A 14,726-nucleotide genomic window follows, 5' to 3' on the forward strand; every position below is an offset into this window, starting at 1 on the left:
TTTCACTTGAATACAATTAGACCGAAGAGAGCGGGCCAGTGGGGCATATGGAGAATGGCTTTCAGGGGACGCACAAAACTGCCAAATGCACAGAAAAAGGTTGCCTAATAAACACGCAGGACACAAAAAAAAGAAGAGCAGAGAGCCAGAAGGAAATTCAACGACCAGCAGCAGAAACAAAACGAAAATTGTTCAGTCGAATGAAAAACTATTTAAATGCAATTGTTGGCCAAGCGTCGATTTGTTCACTGAATATTTTTGTGTGACTGCAGCAAGCGAGGTGGCCGCTCCCTTGAAGGGGCATTGTTTTAGTTGGTTTTGGTTTTGGTTGTGGGGCAGTGGCATTACGAAACCAGTTAGCAGATAGTATAATTTCCGCTATCAGCGTCTGTGTACGGAACGACAAGAAATGCAACAGCAGCAGCGCAGGACAACAGCTGAAGCCAAAGAATAAGACAACACTGGCAAACACTTGCAGCTACGGGATACCCTTGAGCGAAGACTACAGCCAACAGGCATTTTTTTTTGTGATTTTAAAATCATTTTTTATTCATTTATGGCCTGAAAAAATCTTGCTGGAAATTTATTGAACATTTTTAACTTGTTTTGTTTAACATACCCATAGATATGCCAGCAAATAGCGGAATGCAAGCATTTATACTGAAATAATGGCAATTGGCTGGCAGCAGCAGCAGGCGGACAGCGGCGGGCGGACAGCGGCAGGCGGACAGCAGCAGCAGAGGGAGTGCGAGCATGAACTATGAATAAGTAAGCAAGTGGCTGGTTAGATGCTTGGGAGGGTTGGGAGGTTGGGTGCGTGGCATTGAGTGGCTGCAATTGGTTCCATTGAAGTGTAATCGTTGCATCTGGTCTGCGGGTCTGGCCATTCCATGGCACAGTAAGCCGTAAAGCTTATTACTCCCCTCCTGCTGCTGCTGCTGCTCCTCCTCCTCATTGGAGGCTCTAAGGAACGCAGCCTTTCATCCTATTTTGCATGTAAATTCACATGCACTTTCCTCCTGCTTCTGCTCCTGCTCCTGCAATAGGCAATCGAATTGTACATGCAACTATTTTCAGCTGCGCATTGAAAGATTCTTTCAAAAGATTTCCAATGCTTTGATATTTTATTTGTTTGCCTTAAAATATTTGCCTGTTCATTTGCAAAATTGTAGAAAATTTACTTTCACAGACTTTTGTTAGAATTTGTTGTCTAGAATTTTAAACTCCTTGCAGCTCCCCAGATGATGAAGATGCCATCAAATATTCTTGCACGCCGCTTGCCACTTCAGGCTGAGTTTTCCTTTGGTCCAGTGCCAGCTACGAGCGGAGCTGCATAGAAAAATAATTGAGGCGGCCTCAGCCAGCAAGCAGTGCCCCAGGGCTCAGGGGCAAGGCACGCACAGAGTCGAGTCTGAAATTTAGCTGAAGCTGAAGCTCATTTGTGAAATGGATTTTTATCTGCGACTGGCAAAACTGAACCCCACAGCGCTCAGGTTGTAATTGACGCCCACAAAGCAGGCAGCGGCACAAAGTAGGTAAAAAAAATAGGAGAAAAAAAGAACTGAAAATGCTGCTGGCAATTGGGTGGCTGCTGCGCTGGAAAACCGCGGCACTCCGGCCATGGACATTCCCGGACCCAATCCCAATCCCAATCCCAAGCCCAATCTCCAACCCAATCTCCATTCAACTCGCCCGCTGCTACCATCACTTGACGCAGTCAAGTGTGCAACACTTTGGGGGCAATCGCAGCATGCGCGGCGGCAACTTTGCATTTTTTTGTTTGTTTTTTGGTGTGGCATACCCTAGGCAAGGAGCCTGCTCAGTTGGGCATTTAAATGTGAAGAAATTTCGAGCTCTTTCTAGGCAAATTATAGCAGCAAAAAAATTAAAATAAATATAATTCATGGGTACAATTTTTAGCCAATTGAAATTTTATTTTATTTTAGTTTTTTTATATATCCCCAGGGCAAGAATCACTCACAGATCTCCAGGGGTATCCTGCATTTGGGCATCCAACTCAGGCTTTTCCTTCTTGTAACTCTTTTCCTCTTTTATTTATTTTTTGCCTTCATTTTTCAACTTCTTTTTTTGTCTTTATTTTTTGAACAATTTTCTGTATTTTTTGTGCAAAATGTTGTGTATGTTTGGAGTGTGTTTGCTTTGCCGGCTGGCGAGCTGAACCGAGTTGAGTCGAGTTGAGTCACTCACTCACTCAGTCAGTTAAGTTTCCTGCCCCAGCAATTATATCATTTCCCCAATGCCAAGTGGCTGCCTGTGGCGGCCTTGCCTCCTGCACTCGTGCGTGAACAAATTTCAGCTAATTTGCACATTTTTCATATTTTATACATTTAACACAAAATACGAGTATTATTTTCTGTCTGTCTGTCTGTGTGTCTGTCTTTCGCTGCCCGAATTTGTTTCCTTTCTGGAATGATTTCGGTTTCGGTTTCTGTTGCCTTTTCCTTTTCCTTTCATGTTTTCAGTATCTCTTTTTTGCCAAGATCGAATTTGTACTTCCAGTGGTATAAATATCTGTTGCCAGGAAGAGGAAGCAAGTGAATTGAAGTGAATAATTATATTTGTGCATCTATGCAAATCAAGGATGTATAATTGAATCAGGAAGTTCAGCGATAAGACTAGGGTTAAGGGCAAGAGACTTACTTCCAGCTGCTGCCATAAATGGACTCAGCTAACTAGGATCGATGCTTTGGGAAAGAAAAGTGTACAAATATGCCACCGAATTGATCGAAATAAAATGAGTATTCCATGGGGAATATGATCAGATTTAATACCCTAAAAAGAGCTCAAACGAATACCAATTTTGGAGGCTGAAAATATCTGTAACGCAAGTACATAAATATGCCACCGAATTGATCGAAATAAATGAGTATTCCATGGGGAATATGATTAGTTTTAATCCCCTAAAAACATGAGATCACAATGGAATCTTCAGCTTATTTGTTACCATTTTTATTTTCATTATTTTTATGGTTCGAGCTCTCGCTCGCTGCTCTTGGCGCTGAATATTTTTTCTGCAGTGCCTGGAGAAGTTTGTGGGGTGTTTTGCCTTGCAAATTACGCACATTTAGGATACATTTAAGTTACTTCCTATATTTATTTTTGTGCTGCCAGAGCCGCGCCCAGAGCCGTCGTGCAATCTGTGCCTCTTGGTGTTAATGTGATTTTTAGTTAATTTTCTGGCAATCTTGTTTGGCAGGACTCATTACTTTTATTTGATTAAAACGAGTCGAGCATTTTGGGTGTCTCCAACTCAATGGAGCGCAAGTGAATGAAATTTGAGCAGCCCACTCGTGCCCCACCGAGTCACGTATGGTGTGGGAGGAGGAGGAGGAGGGCCCACATGTGGCATGAGTAATGAGTTTTAAGCGTAACGCGACAACGCCACAAAATAAATGAGCAACTCCCCCATAGCCAACGAGAAGGAAAAGCGACGAAGCGGCTAAGTGTGGCGGGAAATCGCTTTGACACCCACACGAAGACGCAGACGCAGACTCCACTCGATTGGAAATCCTTCAATTGCCCAAACAACATTTCGATTGAAATGCACACTCAAAAGATTAGCCAACAATTGTCTAAGAAACATTGAGACACATTTGTGTGGAATATTTTACAATTTCAGTGCCAGACATGCATATGTCAGAGACCGAAGGGAAGGTGGCAAATCCTGCCTTGAGTTGAGCTGAGTGGTGCAAATGCTTATTCAAATTTTCATCTCAAATTTTATGCTTACTGTGGAACATTTCTTGTGCACACATTTTTGGGCATTTTTTGTTTCCTTTGGCATATTTTTGGGGGAATTTGTTCATGCTAATCAAGCAGTAGAATTTTGGCAGTACATTTTGTAGTCTCAGCATTCCAGTTTTCTTTTCAGAAAAACCACTGGAAATAGTGGGTGGAAATGTTCCTTATCGCAGTGCGTAAATTCCAAAATGCTTTCACTGCACCCAGTCGCTAGCCCCTCACGATATTGTTCCATGTGGCTCTGGTTAATGTCCGGGCCGATGTCAACACGATTTATGCAAAATTTGCAAACTTAATTTCCTGTACATCTTCCACACAAAGAACCAAAGCAGAGCGGAGTGCAGTGCAGCATGCCCCACCCTCTGTCCCTCTGCCCTGTCAGCTAAAATGAACAATTGCAAAGCGAAGAGCGCAAATTCAGTTTACGAAATCATAAAATTTGCAAAGCAAATGGAAAGTGCGAAGAAGCCGACTCCCCCCCCGGTTGGCTAAGTTCCCCTAAGTTATCTAGCTACACGGGCATGGCTTGTCCCTCCTCCAAAGTGTATTCCCAATATGGACTGAAAGTGGGGGGAGCTTTTTCGAGGCCAGCGGAAGTCAAAGTTCGAACGGAGCAGGGCAGCAGCAGGCCAGAGCGATAGCTGGAGAGAGTGGCAGGTGGAGAGTGGCGAGTGGATAGCGGATGTGGAGTGAAAGTTTAATGGCAGGCACGTTGAAAGGGATCCTTCTGCTTCTGCTACTGGTGTCCTGCTCTGCGCTCTTCTATCTGGCGTCACCTTTTTACATATTTAATGAAATTATTTTCAACAATTTATAATTGCCACGAGCAGTCAAGGTGGCCACCACGGCCAGTAGTCGTCCTTCCTGCCTGTCCGCCCGCCTGCTGCCCTTGTCTGCGTTTAGTTGAATGCGCCCCAGGGAGAATTTTGCCAGCAAACAAATTATTATTAAGATACATACTATGTAGGTAGGTACCGTAGGATATGTAGATGCGATACTCTTACCTTTACTCCGACGCCTAGTCCCAGGGCGCTTGTTAAGTCTCCATCGACATTGGCGTTGACTCTGCCATTGCCCCCCAGTTCAAGCAGCTGGCTAATATGCGATTACAAACACCAAGGGGAAGCGCCGCCATGGACTTGGGATCATTTCGAGTGCGAATTTGTTGAACAAAGTCCAAATATTTGTGTGTGTGGATAATTAAGTTGTTAAAAAACAGCCATAACGAAGCACTCAACATAATTTCTAGTTAAACAGTGTTAAGCTATTGAGCTATTTTAATAGCTGTTGAGAATAATAAGAAGCCAATGAGGTTACAGTTAGGTTACAGTTAGGTTGTCGACGAAAGCGAAAGCTGTGACGATCAGCTCAAAAGTAGCGGCGCAAAAAGTAACGGGAACATACGGCCCCTGCAGGCAGCAGAACATCTTCGATGCGAGCGAGGGAGCGCGATTGAGTGACAGAGCGTTGGAGCAGGTAAGCGCTGCTGCTAAGTTGAGAGCGAACCGCAGCGAGAGCGCAATAAAAGTGCAGCAACGAAGAAGGCGGGATAAATAGACGAAAGAACGGCCGCTGGCGCGCTCAAGCATGTGCAAGAACCGCGATGCAGAGAAAGCAAGCTTGCGGGGAGGTACAGTGGGCAACGTAAATAGCGAACAATTGTGAGAACTGAAAGGCATGTGCGAGAATATAAGTTTAAGGCGGATGATATGTAGATAGATTTGTACATATGTATGTATGTGCATATATGGTTATCCAAAAATATTTATGTACATTCGACTTGTAATTGTATCCATATAAACGCATGCATATTTGTAAATTCTCGTGAATCTATTAATAAAACATTGTTTTGGTTTTGTAAGGCTAAAAGGCTTTCTGGTTCTCTTTGGCTTGGCACGTAATTCATTCGTTTTGTGAGTGGCAGAAGGAAAGCTTTTGAATTTTTAATTGGACATGCACTCGTGCGTGGGCATGCCCCCCGCCCCCGCCCTATCGCCTTGCTTTTGGAGATGCCCGCCAGCGTGGAAAAGTGTTGCAATGATTACAATTTTTGGTATCTCTGTGTCCAAATCCTTTTTTGGTCTCGTCTTGTCTGCTGCTTATCATCTGACAGGCCCCGGGCTTGTGGCAGAGAGAGAGAGAACCCTCATCAAAAATGAGATACGTCACATTATATCGAGCTAAAATCAGTTTACAAAATTGTTGTTGAGGTCTTGGGACTGTGAGAGCCACAGAGCGAATGGCAGAACAAACATGCACGAAAAATCTATTCCGTATTGACCCATTTTCCCTGTCACATCTCGACTCACCAGGGGGTGTGGGTGAAAGGGAAAACTTCTGTTTATCATTAAACTTGAACCAAACCCAAAAAACAGCCATTAACACGCTCACAAACGCACTCCCCACCCAAAACAATCGAATTAATCAAACTTAGCTAATATTTTGTATTTTTCATCCATCCATCCCTCCTTTTATGTCAGCTATTGTCAATAATTTTTGGGACTCGTGCCTGCCAAAGTGTTGGACAGTCATTGAAATAGTTGCTCGGGGGTCCAGGAGCCATTACCCCAAGTTCGAATTTTATTTGAAATTGTTTGGCCAAACTTTTGGGTAATCGGCCAAAAACATGACACGATACATTCCTGCTCAAGAGTAATTCCTTTTTTTGGATGATGGACATTCTAGAATCTCTTCAGAACAGTAGCTAAAAAGTTGGAAGAAGGGATAAATGCAATTAAACAGGCAAAGCCTCACACGGGTTAAGAAATGAACACTGATGCCTAGAACTAGTATTTGGTTCTTAATTTATAATAATTAAATTAATTAATTCTTGTAGCTGCTCAAACTGAGCAAGTGAATATTGATTTCCAACGATTATTCAAGCAACTGGAAGTGTATCAAAAGCTTCGAACCCGCGAGCAGCCTTCATTTCATGTTTTTTTATCGTACTTCCAGATGTTTCCCTTTTTTGCCCGTATGTATGTACATACATACACATGTACAGTTTGTGTGTAAAACATTCGAGTGCTGTTATTGTTATTATTATTATTGTTGTGTAATATTCTCATGATTATTGTTATGGTTTTTGCATTTTAAAACAAATGAGACTTGAATGTGTTTGTGTTTGTGTGGCAAAAATTGCAAGGGAAATGTAACATTTTATGTTCCTTTAACTGCCTGTCCGCCTGTCCGCCTGTCCGTTGCCCATCAATTTTACTAACTTCCCAAGACGGCAAAACACGCACACGCACACACACATCCACACAGTTGTGGAGGGGAAGCATGGGTGAGCGCAGAGCGCAGAGCGGGAAAGACAAGCTCGAAGAACATAAAAATCAAATTTCCGCATAAATTGTTAGCTCAACATTTATACATCTTTTTGCGGAGCAGCATCAGGGTATAATATTTACGTGGATACGAATGTCACGGGAGGGGAATTGGACATTTAAATGGGTGAATCTTGAAGTACCCAAAATAGTAACAAGCCATGAACATATTTAAAATGTATTTAAATATATTCAAAATATTTAATCCACATAAAGTATAGAATTTAGAAGGTAAAAGTATTTTGTGTAATCCATATTTAGTCTCTATTGAGTCTTAATTATATTTTCATTTGTATTCTATAAAACAATCCATTAAAGCTGCTTCTCGGTCTTAAACCTTTGCCGATTCTGAGCAGTTAGGGTATGCAGACAGCTCGTGTTACCCTTTGGTTTTTTGTTTTTTTACATGTTTGGTTTATTTGTGCGTGTGTGTTGCAAATTGAGTAATTATTGCCTGGCAGATGATTTAGCGGTGATTCCCCAGAATCTGCCCATACCCACAGAGCACCAGAAAGCGCCCTTAAAACAACACAAAGTGCGAGTTTGTTTACCCATTTGAGCAGAATTGCCAATGAAGCTGATGCCAATGTGGGTATCGAAGATAAATAAATAAGTGTATGTGTGTGTGTATGTACTGTGTATGCATATTTTATGAATTGAAATTTTCAAGTTATTTTACAGGGCGATTCGAGCGGTGGCCTACGTATGCTTCTGCCTGAAGCAGAAACGAAGATAAGCTTTGATGGCTGCAGATCTACACACACACATACACTTGTGTACAATTAGAGCAGTGGGCGGCAGCATCGTAAGCTTAGGAACAGATCTTGGGCAGTGCAGTCGGCACACGCGCAGCGCAAAAGCTTCGTGGGACTTCGGAGAACCGCAGCAGCGGCAGAGAAGCAAGAAACGTTTTTGTTTTCGTTTCTTCGTTGTCTGTGCAGAATGCAATGCAGGTAAAAGCTTGCACGGATCAGTGAAGTAATCATGTAAACAAAAACAAAAAAATGACGTCACTCTCTGCGCTGCAAAACCAAAACACCCTCCATGGGAGTGTTGGGTAGATCGAAAACTTAAACGAAACTGAAACTGAAACCGAAACGGGAACGCAAACCCCACAAATGCCTCCAGTTTCAGCGATTAGAGCGCGATGCCGAGTGACCTTGGGACGGCTGATAAGGCAGGGAACTAGCAAACGAATAAGAAATTACAATTTGAGTTGTAGACTCACTGCGCCCAGTCGGTCAGTTGCCTTTAAGTTGTGCACAATGAAGCTTCTATTGGTGGTCTGTTTCTCGCTGGCCATATACCTCGTACCTGCCCAGGCAAGCGCCATTCGTGGCATCCGCGATGCCTCAGAGGATGTCGCTGCTGCTGGTGCTGCTGCTGCTGCCGCTGACGTTGCCCCTGGCGCTGACTCCAATGAGAACGAACTGAATATTGACACTGAGGAGTCGGAGGAGGCGGTCACCGTGCCGCTGGGTATCGTGTCCATCAAGGCCCGCGTCATAGCCAAGGATCGGGCGCTGTGCCAGCAACTTTCCCGCTATCATCCGCACTTTCCCAAGTGCCACGAGTACTGCAAGCGGCAGGAGCACTGGATAGGACAGTGCTGGAGGGAGAGCTGTCACTGCATATCATAGGATCAACCGTATAAACTCTGGCAAAGAGATGGTATCTGTGCCATTTATCTGTCAATAGATTTGTGTGTATTTGTGTAACTCGCTTAACTGTATTCCGCATCCGTTCTGCTCTCTATTAAATTTGGAAATTCTGTCTTGAAACTTAGCTTTTGCCTTCATTTCCGGCTTGGGCTTTGGCTTTTGGCTAATTAATCAAGTTTACCCAAAAACTTTTGCACGGCAGGAAGCAACTGAACTTGTTCATTTCCAATTAGTATTTGAACTTACAGGCCATCCCACAACTGGCAACACCTGCTGGCCCGGGTGTGTCGGGGAGTCTACTGCTTGGCCCACCTCCTCGCATTCCACTGAAACGAACATTTTTTGGCACAACTTTGGCAACAATTTGCCTCACAGAAAGCTGCATTTTTAAGTTGTTCTCAACAATGAAAAAGTAATAGAGATTTTTGTTTGATTGGAAATAAAATAAATCAAATAAAACGAAGCTTTGTGCATGTACATAAATATGTACATAATATGCACATTGTACATCGTTTCATGTACATAAATACGAAGCATTCCTCTTACTTGATAGCTGCTTCTATCGCACTCTAATGTGTGTCTGTGTGTGCGTGTGTATTTGTTATCAACTCTTTTATGTGCCTATTTTATATAAATTTCAAATTTGAGCAAACAAAAACAATAAAACGCCACAAACTAAATGCGCCGTGGAAACAAATCCAAAAAGTGCCAACTGCCAAAGGAAATTTAAGGCTTTTGTTATTGATTTAAATATGCTTAAAGTTCGCTTAATAAATACTGGCATCTGCTGGCATCTTTCCTTTTTGTAGCTGTGGATCGAGGGGGCAATGATAAACAATGAATATAAACAATAATGCCAGGCCATAATCCATAGAGCCGAAAGTGATGCATCTGCAGGAAAATACATGGCTGGTTGGTATCGCGCCGTAATATGATCTTTGGGGTGTATCCAGCATTGCAGATCGAAGCAAAAAATAACTCATTTGAGTATCTGCTCTGGAGATAATTGGATCAGTTGCCTTTGAAGGCTGAGCGCGTCGGGAAGGTTGCGGAACTTGATCAACAATCAAGTCAGAGCGCAAAATCGAACAACAAAATTAATGGCACTTTTGAATTCCACTAGATTCCGATACATATCAAAATTGAAGTGAATAAATGTGTGAGTGAATGAATTTAAAGCCGAGTTAAGTCCCCTTTCACTGGCTTTGTTTTCACTTGAAGTTGCTGGACAATCAGTGCTGCACTTGAGATATTCATCTCACAATGAACTGACAACTAATTTGGATAAATGTAGAGCACACACACACATGCAAGCACATGCTTAAGACGAGAAATATCTTTGTTTGACTGTGGAGCAGGACAGCAGCTGACAGCCAGCATAATTATCGTTATCCTGAGAGCTTATCGGAGCAACACAACAGCACAGCACAGCACAGCACAGACAGCGTCGAAGGACGAAAGCCGATTTGATAATTAATCGTTTTGACCTATGACCGTGCCTGTCCAACGTCCCGTCCCCCACACAAATGTACGTTCTGCTGCGTGTACACAATCGCTCAAAGCTGCTCAAAAACTATCCTAGTTATCTCTGGCATGGGGCATGGTGTGGCCATATTCGAGCACTTGTCGACTAATTGGGTTACACTTGAGTCAACACAGCGATTATGGCGTCTTGAGGGTGTGTGTCTGTCAGACACACACACACACACACACACACACACACACACACACACACACACACACACACACACACACACACACACACACACACACACGCACACACATGGATAGTGGTGTATGCACACTCGCATGAGTTTGGACAAGATTGTCAAACAATTACACGAGTTCGCAATTAATTTGTCTGCACAATATGAGCGGAGCTCAAAGCCCACACACTACGCACACCCCCCGCCCCCGCTCTATTACAAGCATAATCTCTCGGAGTGTTAACCGTTACATGGGCTAGCCCCATTGCCCTGGGAAGCCAACAGATTTGCCACTAAAAATTAGCTGGCAAAAAGTTGATGGAAATAAAACGGCACAAATCGGGCAAGCTGCGCCACAAATTCACACGAAATTCTGCTGCTCAGCCATAGGCATTTCGGAGCCAAGAGCTTGATCTTTGGCAGGGTTAAGACTTGACATGTGACAATGAAGTGCACCCGCCGGAGTAATAGGGGGGGTTATGCGTACATCCTTTTGACTTGGCCACTACAACTGTACAGAGGATGGCTGCTGTGCCCACTGGGCATATCGATACACACACTCCTACATGGAATACACACACACAAGCAGACACATGGCAATCTGTTGTAATCTATTCAAATGACAATCAAGCTGTGTGTGTGTGTATTTTGACATAAGCCTGCTTCCTGCTCTGCCTTTTGACACTGTACTCCGCTGCTCAAGCCGGGCCCTTCCTTCCGCCAAATATGGTTTGCCCTTTGCCACCCCTCCCGTCAGCAGCATCATTTAGATAATAGATTCAAATGCGATTTATTTGCGAAATGGAATACATAAATTAGCCAATATGCAGCAAGGACAAACCGATTCGTGCAGCTTCAAGGAGTAATACAAATTGTTTATTTTATGTTTATTTTGTTGAGACATTTCCAGACATTTCCCCACTGCCATATACATAATTCTGATGCGTTCTAATTTTCTATATTTGATTCGAACTTTTGTCTCTTTTTGCTAATTGAACAAATTAATTTTTTGTTGCACTTTTACGGCGGATAAACAGCTGGAATGATTCCGTTTTTGTTATGAAAGAATTGATTTTGTTTTCAGCTTACATCACAGCAAATGATTGATAGATTCGATTATGATCACGTGTGCAAACCCCAAGCCAAATTGGGAACAATTGAAGGGTAAACCAATGTCGGTGCTTCTGCTGCTGCTGCTGCTGCTGGGTGGGCTGCTGAATCCTTTCGATTTGATTTGTGGCCTGCTCTGGGTTGTGCAGACAAATCAAAAGTGCTCGCATTTTGTAATTTTGATCACGTTTCGTGTAATTAAAACTTGAGGCTGGCTGCGACTGGGAGCAGCGAGCTGGCAACTACAGCCCGTCCGGCGGCGGTGTGTGGCGGACAAATCAAAAAAGTTACCCAAGATTTCCTTTGGTTGGTAATTTTTAATTTCATTGTGCTGCTGCTACTCAGCCCACCCACCAGCGGAAAGTTTTCAACGAGCCAACGAGCCAAACGCCAAGAGCCAGGACATTCCGTACATAAATCAGGACAGGCAGCCGGGCGGGCGGGCGGTCGGGCGGTCGGGGCCACCTGCTAGTGGAGCGGCACAGATCCCGCAAAAGTCACCCGGCTAACTATGCAAATGAGTGTGAAAAATTGCTTAAGTGAATTCAAAGTTGTAACATCAATTTGAATAGTTCACAGATTTAATTTGTCAAAGCAGACTGTGGCGGGAAACAGAGCCTGCGACTGTCCGTCCGTCCGCCGGAGCATCGGATCACATATCCAAATGAAATCCATGAGTTCTGGCATCTACCGTGACTCATTACCAGTAATTAGAGTTGTCTGGCCACTCTGTCAAACGATCTGGCAACGTTACGTACTCCCGATCGATGGCAGCTTGTGGATCCGCGAGCGAGTGAGGGAAAATACATGCATATATACATATGTACATACATACATATACACGCATATGTACCTTCCATCGCGCCCAGCAGCTGCAGCAGCAACAACAACTACAGCCACAGTAACGGTAAAACTCGGCGACGATCGCTGTCTGGCGAAAAAGCAACAACAAATTATTCTGCTGCGCAGTTGCTGTCGCTGTCTGCTGCGTAGTTGTTGTCGCTGTCTCCCTTTTTGATCTCCTTCTTCCCACTGCCATACACATTTCAGCTCAGGGACAGACCACAGACGGCGCTTCATTTTCGTTACATTTTGCACGCGTGAGAGAATTGTTTTCCTTCATTTGAGTACGGCTGCTGCAAAATTATCAAAATGGATCTATTGGACCTGAAACTGGAGAATATGTTGGAGTACGATCCGGACTTGAAGAGCTTGAAGGGAAACCCCCAAATGTTGTACTATCGCCAGCCGACTGCACGTGAATATCCGCTGGACCTGAACAAGGGCTATGCTGAGTACATACCACGAGGGGATAACTTTCTGCGCGCCTTCGGTGTGGTGCAGCACCATGTGATGCATTTGCGGGAGCCGCGCCAGCTGCTCGACCAGACGCACTTCTGCCTCAATCGCGGCACAATGCTCAAGTTCATGGGCGATCGCACTCATAGCGAATTCAACTTTGCAGCCTGTCGCTTCAAGGGCTGCATCTATGTGCGCTCCCTAAGGGAAGATGAGCGTAACTTCAAGCCAAAGAAGACCAGAACGCATCCCTACAAGGCACGCCAGTACGTGTTCACAAGTGAGTCCAGCAACCAGCAACCAGCCTCCAGCATCCAGCATCATCCATCTGATTTTGATCGTTCACATAGGTTCTCCTGGTGAGCCGCCAAACTCCGATGCTCCAGTGGATGAGCGCAAGCAGTTTTATGGAGTGTTCTCCGCCAAATTGGGAGACTTTCGGCTGCTCTACTCCGCTGAAGTTAGTGGTGTGTGGAACAAGGAGCCACTCGGCGATCTGTAAGTCATTATTTGTAGCACACTCCACACACTCCCACACTTTACTGCGCCATTCCACAGCAACGATCCCGAGGTGCTAAAGAGATGCCGCCTTGCAACGGTCCGGCTTGAGCACACAAATCAGTCCGAGCCTAGGCCTTTGTGGCTGATGCAGTCCTATTTGGGGGGCATCGGTCAGATAGCCATTGCCAAACCAAATAAGAGCGGCCTTGTCTGCCGCCCAATCGAAGTTGTGTCTTGTGCCGAAAAGCTAGGGGTAAGTAGAGCCTCGTCCCCACCCCTCCGCTCGTTTCATGACGTTCCGTCCATTTCCCTGCAGAAGTGCAAATTCAACATACAAAATGGCCTCAAACAAATGCACGGGATTCTCGCACAGATCGGCAGCAGGCTGGCCAACGAGGACAATCCGGAAATGGAAATAAAATTTAAAATTCTTGGTGCCTCAATTCTATTTGAAGATCACCTTCAGTCGGTGAACCCGCCAGGCAATTTTGATCAGAAGTTCATCGATTTTACCAATCAGTTGTACGTTCCCAAGTAGGCGGATTCATTCCGCGCGAGTGACAGGCACTGGAGTGCATTTTTGTGTTGGAATTTTGAAGCATTTTTAAATGAGAAATCTAAGCAGTTTATTTTCTTTTATGTTCAAAGTTCATCAAATGAAACAGAAACATTTTTTTTTGTGTTATTGCGAGCTGGCTTGTGGCTTAACAGTTCTAAGTTTCCCACTCCATTAAGGGTACGGAGAGAAACCTATTTTATGAGCGAATGTTCGAGTTAATTGAAAGAATTTTGCATTATCGAAACAAACTTTTCATTTATCAGTTTTCGAAATAAATTAATTAATCTGCTATTAATAATAATAATAACTATAATATTAGCTCCTGTCTTGGGTGCACGATTTGCTGGAAAATTTGCTTAAATTTAGTTGCAAATCTGAGGTCCGAGGTCCAAGTGTGTGTTTGGGGGCAGGGCGTGTGCGTATGCATTATGGGCATCATAATTCTCTCATCGATAGCACAATAAGCTCGTGAATATTAGAGTAACGGCCCCACACACACACGCACACAGAGGGACGAGACGGTCAAAAGCTGATTGGGCTACTGAATGGATGTGTTTAAACTTTAATAGGATGACAGTGTGTAGCAGGCAGAGGCTGGCTGGCTGCCTGGCCGATGATGAAGATATTCTTGGTCGTGCACACAGTGCGTTTCATAGCTCTAGGCTAGCTTGATTGTTTGTTCCACTGTTGGAACAATGTTTCAAAGCATGCAGTGTAATCAAATGATTAGAATTTTTAAATGTTTTCACATAACAGCTGCATTTGCAGCTGCGAAACGCACTGTAAGGAAGGCGGGGCCGGC

The 14,726-nt window shown here is 44.0% G+C and overlaps 2 protein-coding genes across 2 annotated transcripts; both read left to right on the forward strand.

Annotated features, from left to right (window-relative positions):
* The first annotated feature begins 8,300 nt into the window (after window positions 1–8,300).
* Window positions 8,301–8,820, forward strand: LOC117903209. Its single transcript, XM_034815096.1, has one exon. It carries the CDS (start codon window positions 8,354–8,356, stop codon window positions 8,726–8,728), a length of 375 nt encoding a protein of 124 aa, XP_034670987.1. The 5' UTR covers window positions 8,301–8,353; the 3' UTR covers window positions 8,729–8,820.
* Window positions 8,821–9,782: 962 nt separating this feature from the next.
* LOC117903198 (decapping nuclease DXO homolog) lies at window positions 9,783–14,105 on the forward strand. Its single transcript, XM_034815083.1, has 5 exons — window positions 9,783–9,908; window positions 12,616–13,144; window positions 13,215–13,362; window positions 13,423–13,618; window positions 13,682–14,105. The coding sequence occupies exons 2-5, from the start codon at window positions 12,718–12,720 to the stop codon at window positions 13,901–13,903; spliced, it is 993 nt and encodes a 330-aa protein (XP_034670974.1). The 5' UTR covers window positions 9,783–9,908; window positions 12,616–12,717; the 3' UTR covers window positions 13,904–14,105.
* Window positions 14,106–14,726: the final 621 nt, after the last annotated feature.

This window comes from Drosophila subobscura, chromosome A, assembly GCF_008121235.1.
Source record: "Drosophila subobscura isolate 14011-0131.10 chromosome A, UCBerk_Dsub_1.0, whole genome shotgun sequence".
Classification (NCBI taxonomy): Eukaryota; Metazoa; Arthropoda; class Insecta; order Diptera; family Drosophilidae; genus Drosophila; species Drosophila subobscura.

Coding starts and splice junctions, on each gene's coding strand:
- LOC117903209 (XM_034815096.1), top strand. CDS start 8,354: ATGAAGCTTCTATTGGTGGTCTGTTTCTCGCTGGCCATATACCTCGTA.
- LOC117903198 (XM_034815083.1), top strand. CDS start 12,718: ATGGATCTATTGGACCTGAAACTGGAGAATATGTTGGAGTACGATCCG. Junction 13,145..13,214: donor ACGCCAGTACGTGTTCACAA/GTGAGTCCAGCA, acceptor TCGTTCACATAG/GTTCTCCTGGTGAGCCGCCA. Junction 13,619..13,681: donor CTTGTGCCGAAAAGCTAGGG/GTAAGTAGAGCC, acceptor ATTTCCCTGCAG/AAGTGCAAATTCAACATACA.